Genomic DNA, 14,178 nt, shown 5'->3' with positions numbered 1-14,178 from the left:
TTTTCGACACTCGTAGTTGGTGTCATGTGGTATGATGCATGTAGGTCACTTTAGTGACCAGTTTTAACCGCACATTTAAGCACTGACCCTTTTGGGTTAAGTCTATGTGCAAATTTTGACGATTGTATGACGATGATATTATATATATACATGACGATGCTTTTGACTATATGTGTCGTGGATCTATGGGTGTGATGAGATTATGTGATGTGTAATGGAATTGTGTGGTATGTGGTAACTGAAAATGTGATAAGTGATGATTAACTATGTGACATTAATACATACCTATTTATTGTTTATAATAGAATGGCCCCGAAACATGTACCTCAAATGACAGAGGCAGAAATTTCCCAACTGATAGCACAACAACTTCAAGCCGTTATTCCCACTATCGAGGCGCAGGTTAACACCGACATCAATGCGAACCCGCAGCCGAACCCGCAACCAGGGCCGGGAGGTCAGATCAATAATCAAAACAATGTTAGGCCAATTTGCACGTATAAACACTTTATGGAGTGCAAACCAATGGAGTTTAATGGAACTGAAGGACCGAACGGGTTGGTGAAATGGATCGAGAAGTCGGAATCGGTCCTTAACATAAGTAATTGTCCGGGTGACTGTGCGATAAAGTATACAGCTTGCACTTTTACCGACCACGCTTTGAACTGGTGGAATGCTATTGTGCAATCTCGCGGGCAGGATGCGATTAACGCTATGACTTGGGATGATCTTAAGATACTAATGAGAGAAAGGTTCTGCCCACTCCACGAAATTCAGAAACTCGAGCATGAGTTTTGGAACCTGCAGATGCAAGGTGCGGATCATGTAGGTTACACAAATTGCTTCAATAAACTTGCACGCATTTTGCCAGATATGGTTCGACCGGAGTCCAAGAGGATTGAGAGGTATATCTGGGGACTGGCCCCGAAAGTAAGGAGTATCATTAATTCGGTGGAGCACCTGACCATGCACGGAGTGGTAGCTAGGTCAGGCACGGTTACGTACGACATGGTTAGACGCAAGATTTTGACAATGCCGGGAGAGCCGGCAGGAAATAAGAGAGAGGCCCCGGAAAGTAGTCGAGCGGGGCCAGCCATACCGAAGAGGGGGAAAGCCACTAGTCAAAGCTACGCCATGACTACACCAACGGGAAACTCTGGTGGGTATAAAGGAACAGCCCCAAAATGCAACAAGTGCACTTTGCACCACTATGGTGCGTGTCGAGCAGGGATCTGCTCGAGGTGCCATAAAAGTGGTCATTATACCCTAAACTGTAAGACACCATTGGAACCCACCCGTTTTTAACCGCCAAGATCTCAACCAACTCAACAAAAACAATTACAACAGCCCCAGAAACCGCAGTTGACCTACCCCTGTACTTGTTTCGAATGTGGTAGTACGGAACGCTTTAAAATAAATTGTCCTAAGCTCAACCAAGGTCAGACGGGAAAAATGAACCAGGGGCAAGCTTCTACTTCAAACCAAGCCCGAGGGCGCGCTTTTGTTATCGGATCAGGTAATGCACGCCAAGATCCCAATGTGGTGACAGGTACCTTTCTCATTTCCGATCAGTATGCTTCAGTATTGTTTGATACGGGTGCAGATAGGAGCTATGTTTCCATTATTTCTTACCCCTATTAAATATGCCAGCTATTGAATTAACAAGTCCCTATACCATAGAACTTGCTAACGGTAAACCTATAACTATTCACCAAATCATTCGTGATTGTCCTTTAATTCTTACCGACCACCAATTCCTTATTGACCTACTACCGGTAGAGCTTGGAAGTTTTGATATAGTAGTGGGAATGGACTGGTTGTCCAAGTACAAGGCGGAGATTATATGTGAGCAAAAGATTGTTAGGATCCCTTTTCCTAACGATGAAGTTATTATGGTACAGGGAGAGAAGTCTGGTACCATATTAAACCTGATATCCCACCTTAAAGTGTTGAAATGTATACGTCAAGGATGTGATGTGTTCTTAGCAAATGTAATGACGAACGAACCAGAAGAACAACGTATTAAGGATATCCCAGTAGTGTGTGATTACCCAGATGTGTTTCCCGATGAATTGCCCGGATTGCCACCCAATCGGCAAGTAGAGTTCCGTATCGACTTAATACAAGGAGCAGCTCCAATTGCAAAAGCACCTTACCGTTTAGCACCTTCAGAGATACAAGAACTATCATCTCAGTTACAAGAACTGTTAGACCGAGGTTTTATCCGTCCCAGTTATTCACCTTGGGGAGCACCAGTGTTATTTGTGAAGAAAAAGGATGGAAGCTTTCGGATGTGTATTGACTACCGGGAGCTGAACAAGGTTACCATAAAGAATCGATATCCCCTTCCGCGAATCGATGATTTATTTGATCAGTTGCAAGGAGCCTGTTACTTTTCCAAAATCGATCTTAGATCCGGTTATCATCAAGTGAAAGTTCAAGAGGAAGATATCCCTAAAACAGCCTTTCGAACTCGGTACGGTCACTATGAGTTCCTGGATATGCCCTTTGGGTTAACCAAAACACCTGCGGTATTTATGGACCTCATGAACCGAGTTTGTAAACCATATCTAGATAAATTCGTCATAGTCTTTATTGACGATATTTTGATCTATTCCAAGAGTAAAAAGGAACACGAGCACCATCTACGAGCCATACTAGAGATCTTGAGGAAAGAGAAGTTGTACGCCAAGCTTTCAAAGTGTGACTTCTGGTTACAAGCGGCGCAATTTTTAGGACATGCGGTAGATCAACAAGGGATTCATGTTGACCCTATTAAGATCGAAGCTATTAAGAATTGGCAAACGCCTAAATCTCCGAAAGAGATACGTCAATTTTTGGGATTGGCTGGATATTACCGTCGCTTTATTGAAAACTTTTCCTGCATTGCTCAATCCTTAACTGCTTTGACACAGAAATATCGAAAGTATGAATTGGGCGAAGAACAACAAACAGCTTTTCAGCTGTTAAAACAAAAGTTATATGAAGCTCCAATCCTGTCATTACCCGAAGGCAACGATGATTTCGTCGTATATTGTGAGGCATCTCGGCAAGGGCTCGGATGTGTCCTAATCCAAAGAAACAAGGTCATTGTTTACGCGTCTAGACAGCTAAAAGTACATGAAAAGAATCACACGACGTATGATTTAGAGCTGGGCGTAGTGATTTTTGCACTTAAGATCTGGAGGCATTACTTGTACGGCACAAAATGTACAATTTATACAGATCACAAGAGCCTTCAACATATATTCGATCAAAAGGAGCTAAATATGAGACAACGCAGATGGGTGGAGCTATTGAACGATTATGACTGTGAAATAAAATACCATCCAGGTAAGGCTAACGTAGTAGCCGATGCCTTGAGTAGAAAAGACCGAGTAAAGCCACTCAGAGTGCGAGCTCTTGGGATGATTGCTCAAATCAGTCTTAAAGAGCAGAGTCGTAATGCTCAAATGGAAGCTTTGGAGGAAGGCCAACTAAGTAACGAAAACTTACACGGAAATGAAGGGAATTTTGTGAGGAAACCGGATGAAGTGTTGTATTTCAAAGATAGGGTATGGATTCCTACTCTCCATGACCTACGTCAACTGGTTATGGATGAGGCTCATAAATCTAAGTACTCTATTCACCCGATACAGACAAGATGTACCACAACCTTAAGGAATTTTATTGGTGGCCATGTATGAAAAAGGACGTAGCAGAGTACGTGAGCAAATGCTTGACTTGTGCCCGGGTTAAGGCAGAATACCAGAAACCCTCGGGAATGTTACAGCAACCCGAAATACCTCAATGGAAATGGGAGCAAATCATGATGGATTTCGTGACCCACCTTCCAAAAACACCATGAGGTCATGATGCGATTTGGGTAGTAGTAGATAGACTAACCAAATCGGCACACTTTATTCTGATCGTACTACCTAGAACACCGAGAAATTAGCCGAGATCTACACGAATGAAATTGTGGCTAGACACGGGGTACCAGTTGCAATCATTTCAGACTGTGATAGTCATTTCACTTCACACTATTGGCAACAGTTACAAGAAGCTTTGGGGTCTAGAATAGACCTGAGTATGGCTTACCATCCCCAAACCGACGGCCAATCAGAACGAACTATCCAGACATTAGAGGATCTGCTTCGTGCTTGCACCCTAGACTTTGGAGGAAGTTGGGATAAGCACCTTCCCCTCATTGAATTCTCATACAATAACAGCTATCATAGTAGCATACAAGCTGCACCGTACGAAGCACTATATGACCGGAAGTGCAGATCGCCACTTTGTAGGGCTGAAGTGGGCGATACTCAACTCATGGGGTCTGAACTAATTCAAGAGACGACAGACAAGGTGCATAAGATCCAAAGTAGACTAAAAGCGACCCGAGATCGGCAGAAAAGTTACGCCGATGTTCACAGGAAACCGTTGTCGTTTGAAGTAGGTGACCAAGTACTGGTAAAAGTGTCACCGTGGAAAGGAGTGATTAGGTTTGGCAAGACATGAAAGTTGGCTCCGAGATACATTGGGCCGTATGAAATTATTGCTAAGGTTGGATCTGTAGCGTACCGACTGAAATTACCAGATGAACTGAGCACAATTCACGATGTCTTCCACGTATCCAACTTAAAGAAATGTCTCATGGATGAAGCAGCTATTATACCGTTAGAAGATGTGCACATTGATGACAAACTCCACTTTATGGAGGAACTGGTAGAAATAGTAGACGGGAAGACCAAACAACTACGTTATAACAAAATCTCGCTGGTGAAAGTCCGGTGGAACTCGAAGCAAGGACCTGAGTATACCTGGGAACGGAAGGATGAATTCCGTAGAAAATACCCACATTTCTTCCCTAACTAGACGAATTGAATTTCCGGGACGAAATTTCTAAACCAGGGGAGACTGTGACACCCACGATGAAACCATGTACACCCTAAACGGTCCAAAACTGTAAAGCACACTTAACACTTTAATTTCGCGAAAACCCTAAAAACATGTGTGACTTATATGCTTGATTAACTGATATCTGTTATGTCTCGGAGACATCCGAGAACACCTTATGACTAACATGACACTAATAAGGGCCAACAGTGCGAAGTTGGTGTCCTTAGCCTTGAAACACGTGTTAAAAGGGAGTGTTCCGTTTAACAGCACTTTACACCTTTGACTTTGATTATTAGGTTATCGGTCGCATAATTTAAGATTTCGAGTTCCAGGAACAACTTAGTTTTGTGCCTTAGACTGTGACATAAGGTTTGAAGCCAATCAGAGATCGGGCACGTAAAACGACGCAGCTTCCCGGTTAGGGAAACGCTTTCGTTTCAGGAATAACATAAGGCAATCGAAAGTGCAAGGAACGATCGACCAAGCTTAAAAACACTTAAACCACCCTAATACGAGTCTTTTATGATTAAAACGTAACTGGGTTTGGATTTCAAGACGGTTATGCGTGATTTTTAAAACCGAGTCTTTTGACACTAAGTACGCGCGAAACGGAGTCCGTCACGCAAATCGAGAACGCGCGCGGGATCCGTAAACGAACCTAACCACTCAACGGAAGATAAACATCATCTTTAAGCGCTCAAAATGAAGAATGAGGAGTCCCTTGTGGGACCCACACCCAAACCGCCCCCACCCCCCTTTATTTAATCAAAAAAATCAGTTTTTCCTTTTTCTTATTTCATTTTAACCCAAAAATCCTTTCCAAAATCTGGTTTCTCTCAAGAACAACCAGCTGAATTCACAAGAAACTTCAACAAATCAAAGGTATTAACTCAAATCCATAAGGTTTTAAGCATGGTTTCTTGATTAAACATGGTTTAGGTCATGAAAACCTATTTTAATCCATGAATTTTGGAGTTTTAAACAAGTTTAGGGGCTGAATATGAACACCATATGAATACCCAGGTGTTATATGGCAGCCATGGTTATAAATCGTTGGGTTTTGATACCCTAATCAACAACTATTCGACAGAAATCGCTTAACTAGTCGATTAACCGAAAAACAATGAAATAAAGCTTGATTGATCTAAGTTCTAGCATATTTGGATTGTACTTGATGTGTAGGTACTGAATATAGCCCACACATACTTCTAGACTCACAAGGAACGCTTGGAATCGAAATTTGGTGTAGTGATTAAGGGTAGGCTCAGGAAGGTCCACTTAAAATTTTAAAAGTTTTGGAAATTTTTATGATTTTTGGTGAATTTTTGACTGTTTTAAAAAAAGAATTCTGAAAAAAATAGCAAACGGATTCAATAAATCACAAAATTTTACAGAGACATTAAGGAACATATGAGGAATGGTCTGGGACAATTCATAGTAAATTGGTTGAGTTTTGATTTGGGTTAAAATCTGCGTTTTTGCGAAATTTCGGTAGCCGGAAACGCACCGAAACAAAATCGGAAAAATTTTAAAATATTTGGAGATGTTTCTGGAGACATAAGGAATGTCCAGAAAATTTTTGGGAATTTTTGGATCAATGAGGGTAATTAATGTTAATTATGTGGTTAAATATGGTTTTATAAATAATTTATTTAGACAAGTAAAATGCCAAAATAAATTCCCAGAAATTTTTCCCATGTTCTACAGATTTTTACTTAGTTATATAAAAATTCTCAGAATTTTATTCAAATTATAGATAAAATGGGAATTTTGGGATTAAAATTGGGTTATTTTAAATCAATTTCGGAAGTTTATCGTGTAACGAACCTGCCGGAACTGGGAACTGACCCAACCCGACAAATACTATAATTAGAACACGGGGAATATCCTGGAAGATTTCAGGGCGGAGTGGACACTTGGGGTGTGTCCAATACCAGTTCGGGAAAATCCCCGACGGTGGAAACAGAAACTCAAAATTGGGCAACCTGGACTCCCCAAACACCCAAACTCCATTAATGAGAAGTTAATAATTCTTAAATAACAACATGTTGGAACTATTGGTATTCCCGTACCATTATCCAAACACGTTAAACTACTGACATTGGCTGGCACGCGAACCGATGCCCAAAAGCCAAACTGAAAACTAATACTACCCTGACCTCCATCCCCATACCCGTGTCCTGTAGACTCAATTCGGGGTGAAAACTCCTGACCAAATCCAAGTTATAACTATTACCGACTTAGATACTGATTTGAGTCCTTACTTGCATGTGTGCTATTAAAGTTGATTTCGTTGTTAAACACTCTTTAGCCGAGACTACTCTTTGCACTGTGAGTTTCACTCCCCCCCCCCCACTTTTAATCTATTTTACTGTTTTCTGGGGTGATTTGCATGTTACAAACTGTGTTAATTACACCAACTTGCTATGATGTGAATTATCTAACACACGATATTAGCCCCGATACAAGTGATTAACGTAAGCCGTGGGCAGTGGATAATACTATTGGTCTGACAAACCCAGTTGCCCGCCGGACAGGTGCGGCCGGCAGCCAGGCAACTGCACGCGTCCTAACCAGGTTATGTTGTTAGACATAACCACCTGAGGGCATTAAACTACATGTGATGCAGGTGGTGCGATTAAGTGTCTGTGTGACACAGCACGATTAAAACAGTATAGGTTTCACTTGTGACACTCGTGTAATTCCATCTATGCAACGTGATATGTGAAATTTAACATGTTGATACATTTTGATACGAAACAACCAAATCAGTGAAACTCACCTGCGTCATTTAGCTGACTTTTTAAAAAGTAACATGCATTTCAGGTAAAATGAAACAGGAGTGAACATGTGCGTATGGAAGGATCTAGTAGGCGGACGTAGCATAATAAAAGTTATAATGGCTTGTAGTACCGCTTTTAATATATGGTTTGTAATGTGATAGTTCGAAGACGTTGTAACCGATGCTCCTGTTTTATGTAATGTTATGTTTTTAAATTATGAGGAGTGCCACGTGTCTGCCGCACCCCGCGATTGTCTTCCGCTGCGAGTCGGGGTGTGACACCAATTTCCCAGATTGGCTCATTAATTTATTTGGCTCGTTGGAGGAATTAGAGTCTAGATCCAGGAAAAGACCAAGGAGGTTATCTCTTGGGCCAGGGGATACGGATGGGAGCCCTAATCCTTAGAGCCCAACTATAGCCCAAGAAAGAAAAGAGAGAGAGAGAGAGAGTCTGTAGAAGAAAGAAAAATAAGAGGGGTTCTGGGGATGAGATGTCGCAGGCAAAGATTGATATGAGCGACCAGTCATGTTTTAGGTTTGGGGCTCAGAGATATTCAAATGCATCTGATGGAGGTGCATGTGACTTTTTAGGTGTGGGGTTTCAAGCGATTCCGAATAGGGTGGAAGGTTCTCACTCAGGAGGATCGGAAGTTGAGTGTACTGTTATTGTTGGGCGGAAGGTAGGAGTGGAATTCACCGACTCGGACCCTGAAGTGAGCAAGATGGTTATGGGAGAGTTGGGCCAATTGATTTCCAAATGAATTATATGATCCTAAATATAAGGGGGATGGGATACGAGGAAAAGGCTAGATGGGTGAGAGAGATCAAAATGAATTCAAGATCGACTTTATGGGCTTTCAGGAATCCTAGTTCTGTGACGACGAGGGCATTAATCTTCAGGCTTTTTGGGGCAACCCAAACTTTCAAGTTAAAGCGGTGAATGCAATCGGTAGGCCAGGCGGTATAGTTAGCATGTGGGATCCGAGTTTTTTTTTTTTGTGAAAAAAAGGTGCTTAAAAACAGATGGTTCCTGTTGGAGTCGGGTAACATCATGGGTCAGTCGGAGGAGTTCCATATTCTCAATGTCTATGATCCTCTACGCAACCCGACAAAGAGGCGTTTATGGGTAGAGATTAATGCTATTGAACAGGCGAGAAGTGGAGTGTAGATCACATTCGGAGACTTCAATGCGGTGTGAAGCCATGAGAACCAAAGAATTCGAGCTTTAATACGGTTAATTTATCGGATTTCAACTCTTTTATTAATCTTGTCGGGTTAAACGAGTTTGCAATGACGGGGAGAAAGTACACGTTTTGCAAAGGTTCTAGACAAAATGCAAAACTTAGTAAGATTGACCGGTTTCTTGTTTGTAAAAAGTTTGTAGATCTTTCGTCTGATGCGTGTTGTACGACGCTTCCCCGATATCTTTCAAATCACTCGCCAATTATTTTGGCCACTAACCCGATGGATTTTGGGCCAATCCAATTTTGTTTTTTAATTCATGGATGGACAAAAAAGGGTCTGGAGGAGGTGACTAAAGATGCAAATGATCGTTTTGTGCCAAGCGAGTCTGCTTTGGTTCAACTAGTGCAAAAATTAAAAATTTTCAAGGAAAAGGTCAAACTGTGGGTTAAGGACACCATATTTAAAGAAAGCGAAGTGAAGCAAAGTTTGATATCTAATTTGTTCCACATGGAAGAGATTATCGAGGAAATGGAATTGAATGAAGAAGAGGCGTGGGTATATTATGAATGTAAGTCGGGTTTAATGGAATTAGAGGCTCATATATCAAGGGACTTAAGGAAAAAATCTAGAAGTAAGTGGGCATCTTTTGGGGATGACAACTCAAAATACTTCCATGGTATTATAAGAAAGGAGATTAGAAGCGGATTGCATGGTATGGAGGTTAATGGTGTATGGTGCGATAATCCAAAGATTACTAAAAAGGAAGCTTTGAAATTCTTTGCTAGCCGTTTCAAAGAAGAGAAGAAGATAAGACCACAATTGAAATGCTACAACATTAAATGAATCATGGAACATGAGGCAAAGGTCTTGTTACGGCTTTTACTTCGGTGGAGATAAAAGAAGCGGTATGGGATTGTGATAGTGACCGAGCTCCGGGACCAGATGGATTTAACTTTCGGTTTATCAAGGTGTTTTAGGACTATATTGGACATAATTTTATCGAGGCACTGCAATATTTTCATGATACAGAGCTTATCCCACAACTCCCTTTATTACTTTGGTTCCAAAAGTCCAAGATCCCTTGGGGTTTAAGGACTTCAGGCCAATAAACCTTTTGGGATGCATCAGTAAAGAGATTTCGAAAGTGTTGACAAAACGCCAAAAATTGGTTATTCATTCGGTCATCTCAGAGAACCAATCGGTGTTTGTAAAAAAATAGGAATATTATCGACAGTCTGCTCATTATAAATGAGTTAATTGCATGGGGAAAAAAGTCGAAGTTTATGATGCTCAAAATCGACTTTGAAAAGGCGTTTGACCATTTAAATTGGGCATTCCTAGACTTGATGGAGAGGGTGAAACCGAGCTTTAGAGTGTTTAAATATTTTCTTTTATGTGTATTTTATGTGTTTACTTGCCTAGATTGAGATAACTACGAGAAATTGGTGTTGTGCAGGTAAAGCATGTAATTTGGCGCATTTATAATGATTAAAGATAAAGTGGAGCGTTAAGAGATTGAATTCGCAGTTCGTGACAAGAGTTAGAGGCGTTTTCAGTTGATGTAAAGGCTTAAGGACGCAAGTTACATGAAAGAATGAAGTTCGAGGGCCATTTGGTAATAAATGGGAAGTTATTTTGTGCTCACATATGAAAAGAATTGGAAGAAGCAAAGTTGAGGGGCTTATTCGTTATTAAGTGAAAGTTAATGTTGAAGAGGAATTGAAGGATGTATGCACGACCGTAGGCTACGGTTATGAAACCGTAGCTTACGGGTGGATCATGGTGGCAAGAAAGCAAACATAAATTTTAAACCGTAGCTTACTGTTCAGTGATGTTCAAAACAATTTGGTCAGGGATTAGCATCCATAGCCTACGGTCCTCAATCCGTAGGCTACAGTTGGGTGCAGCTTATTGGACAGAAATTTTAAACCGTAAGCTACGGTTCCCATTCGTAGCTTACGGTCCATAAAGGTAAAAAACGTGCAGAACGGGCCTTAGGGGATATATTAGGGTTTGTTATGTTGGCATTCATTATCTCATCTTCCAAGGGCGATTTTAGGACTCCAAGAGCTCCAAGTTCAAGGTTCTTTCACTCCAATCCATCAAGATCTTCCACCGAATCATTCAACCGAGCATGAATTCTTCATCAATTCAAGCTTTTGTTGACTTTGTGAGTGAGATGAGCGGTTAAACTTCTATGGTTTCCTCCGGATGGAGGGTTTTTGTAAGTTAGGTGATACTATGTTTTTGCTATAATCATTTTGACTTGGTGATCTAAGCATTCGATGCTTTTCACCTTGATTTGAGTTATGGATTGTAAACAATTGCATTTATTTAAACCTTGATGTCTAAGCATTCAGTTCCCGAGAGTTCTAGTAATTGGGATATATTTGACATGGGATTAGGGTTGGTAATTGTAATTGATAATCATTTGATAACCTCCCGTTATGTATTGACCGGAGTACTTAGTCGTTGGTTATCACAGTTAATTAATCAAGTTTAACACTTATGTCTATGTAGGTGTTACGATTAAACACATAGTTGAAGCTAACAGTAAAACCTGAAATCTGGAGGAACCATCTTCTCTCCTATTGATTCAAATCTCAATTTTTGTTTGTTAATTTAGATAATTCTCATAATCAATCAAACCGATTTTTCAATTCTGTAGTTATTAATTAATAGTTTTCATTACGACACTTTCCACAATCCTCCTCTGGTTCGATATCCGACTTACTCAAGCTACTAGTTTATTTTGGTTTTTGCATGTCCATAACGACTGACATCAAAATGGCGCCGTTGCCGGGGAGGCGTGCGCAAAGTGTTTAGTGTTAAGTTCTAGTTTTTAGTTAAAAATAGTTTTTACTTAGTTTTGTTTGGATTCACGAGAGTTTTTGTTGTTTTTGTTTGTGCAGGTGATCTAGAAAGTGTATGCATCATACTCGGAATTCCGGGAAGTCATCACCATTAGTGTTCGACCCAGAGATCAAGTGAATAGTGAAGCATTCAAAGCGAGTACTACATCATGAGAACAAGGTCCTACAATCACCAACACCAACACCCAAAACAATGGAGAACTTAGCAACTCCGGAGAAACAACCCGAAACTTCACAACCGCAACAATTCTCACCAACACCAAACCAACCTTCACCGAACACTACAATACCACCACCACCACCACCACAGTCTACACAACCTACATCTACTACACCTGTTCCACCATTCTCAACATTTTTTCCCAAACTTTGATAACATTCAACAAGCTTCCACCCAAATGACATCTCTTCAATACCCAGCTACAACCTAGACTGCCAATTTACAGCATCGTCTCCTTACGTTAGAATCATTCAAGATGATACTGCATCACCGAGTCGGACTCAAGCACCGAATGCAACATCAATTCCGCAAGTTGCCCGACCGGTTAATTCACAGCAAAGTCAGCAAATGCCACACCCTTACAGATCGACCATTTATGATCAAGGAAATAATTCAGGGGATTTCGAAGATGGATTTGAGGAATATGATAATTACGTGGGTCAGAACGAGAGACAAGTGGTTAATACGGGTAGTTACGAGAGGCAAACAGCCGGAGTGGGTGTATTCAAAAGATTTAATCAAGGGTATTTGGGGTATCAATAATATGTGCAACCGCAGATCCAACCGATACCGATGCCACAGCAGCAATATATCAACCTGACCCGATCAATCAGCAGCTTGTTCTGAGAAGGCCGGTGAATATTCCATTAGCACCATTGGTACCTCAGATGCCGGGTCAGGTAAGACCGCTTCCGCGAAACTTACACTGACCGGTGAATCTACCGGAAGGTATTCCACGGAGAAATAATCAAGGTCCAGTCCGCGGTATTGAGAGCCACTTCAAACCTGCCATAGCTAACAACCCATCATCGGTTGTGATCCCGCAATTACAAGGAGGGGGGTCATTTGAAGTACGGGTGCAATCAATATCCAGTTTGCCCAAATATCATGGTCAAGCACATGAGGAGCCTTGTCACACCCCCAAAATCCACACACGGAATATCACCGCTTGGGAGCGTGACTGACCAGGATCAAGCCACCAATCATATAGAACAACATAAACAGTAAAAGTAATTAACATTTAACCAAACCAATCCATATGAAAGGTGTTCCAAAACACAAGTGTAATAACAAAGTTTAGCGGAAGCGTATGAGTAAAAGCCCAATCATAAATAAAGTATGTATTGTTATAATGTTTAATCAGAGCATTCACGATCCTTGTTCCACAACGACCGCGCCTCCCCATGCAAGCTCCATGTATCTATCGACCTGCAAGGCATGTAACAGAGGGTCAACAACTAGTTGAGCGAGTTCACAGAAAGTAAGTTTGTAAGAGTAAGTTCGTTTGTAACGTATGGCTCTACTAGGCCGATAGTATGTTCTATTGGTGGGGGTTTCCCATAGTTGTATATACACTAGACTATTTGTAACCATAAGTGTTCTCCTTAACCCGAGAACAGTAGTACGTATAAAGTTTACGTAGGTTTTACGTAAGTGTCCTTCACAACCGAGGACAGGTGTACGCGGGGGTTTACGTAGGTTTTACGTAAGTGCCTGACACAACCGAGGCAGTAGTGAGTATAAGTTTACGTAGGTTTTACGTAAGTGTCCTTCACAACCTGAGGACAGTGATGTGTACAAGTATACGTAGGTTTTACGTATATATCCTGCGCATCCGAGGACGATGGTAGATAGTCTAGTAATAGTGTAAGTACAAATCTATTCCTTCAATCCCATTCCCAAAACCCGGGAATCCCATGCCTTGGTAAGAGTGTGAACTCACCTTGGTTTGCTCGATATGCTAAACTATGTGCTCAAAAGAAATCAGTCAAGTCCTATAGTTATGCATGTATACACAATCAGTTAAGCTCGCGTGGATTCGTATGCAGTATATGTCACGAAGTGTGTTTAAGCAAATCATCATCATGTATCACATAACGGTTATTTCACGTTCATCAAATCATGCATCATATGACAGTCGATTCTAACATAGTTACTCAACAACATACTTTAAGGTTTATTAGGGTTAATAACTTAACCAAATTCGGACTGTATAAACATTAACAAAGCTCAGACTACACAAGCATCATGAAATTCGGACAAGGGCATCAAGCATAAAACTCAGACAAACACCCCTAGTGAAACTCGGACCACTCATAATTCAATCAGAAGTTCGGACCCTTCATTTTTAATCAAAAGTTCCATACAAAATTCGAACACCCTTATATTCATATACAAAATTCGGACTCCCTTATATTCATATATAAAAGAAGTCGGACCCCCCCCCCCTATATCATTAA

At 41.0% G+C, this 14,178-nt stretch overlaps 2 protein-coding genes across 2 annotated transcripts; both read left to right on the top strand.

The window, feature by feature from the left end:
* Positions 1 to 306: 306 nt before the first annotated feature.
* LOC110924980 lies at positions 307 to 1,305 on the top strand. Its single transcript, XM_022168953.1, has one exon. The coding sequence runs from the start codon at positions 307 to 309 to the stop codon at positions 1,303 to 1,305; it is 999 nt and encodes a 332-aa protein (XP_022024645.1).
* Positions 1,306 to 8,950: 7,645 nt separating this feature from the next.
* On the top strand, positions 8,951 to 9,688 carry LOC110924979. The gene has a single exon (XM_022168952.1). The coding sequence runs from the start codon at positions 8,951 to 8,953 to the stop codon at positions 9,686 to 9,688; it is 738 nt and encodes a 245-aa protein (XP_022024644.1).
* The last annotated feature ends 4,490 nt before the right edge of the window (positions 9,689 to 14,178 follow it).

This window comes from Helianthus annuus, chromosome 7, assembly GCF_002127325.2.
Source record: "Helianthus annuus cultivar XRQ/B chromosome 7, HanXRQr2.0-SUNRISE, whole genome shotgun sequence".
Classification (NCBI taxonomy): Eukaryota; Viridiplantae; Streptophyta; class Magnoliopsida; order Asterales; family Asteraceae; genus Helianthus; species Helianthus annuus.
The sequence above is the reverse complement of the archived record's forward strand: the minus strand, read 5'-3'. Positions and strand labels throughout refer to the sequence as shown.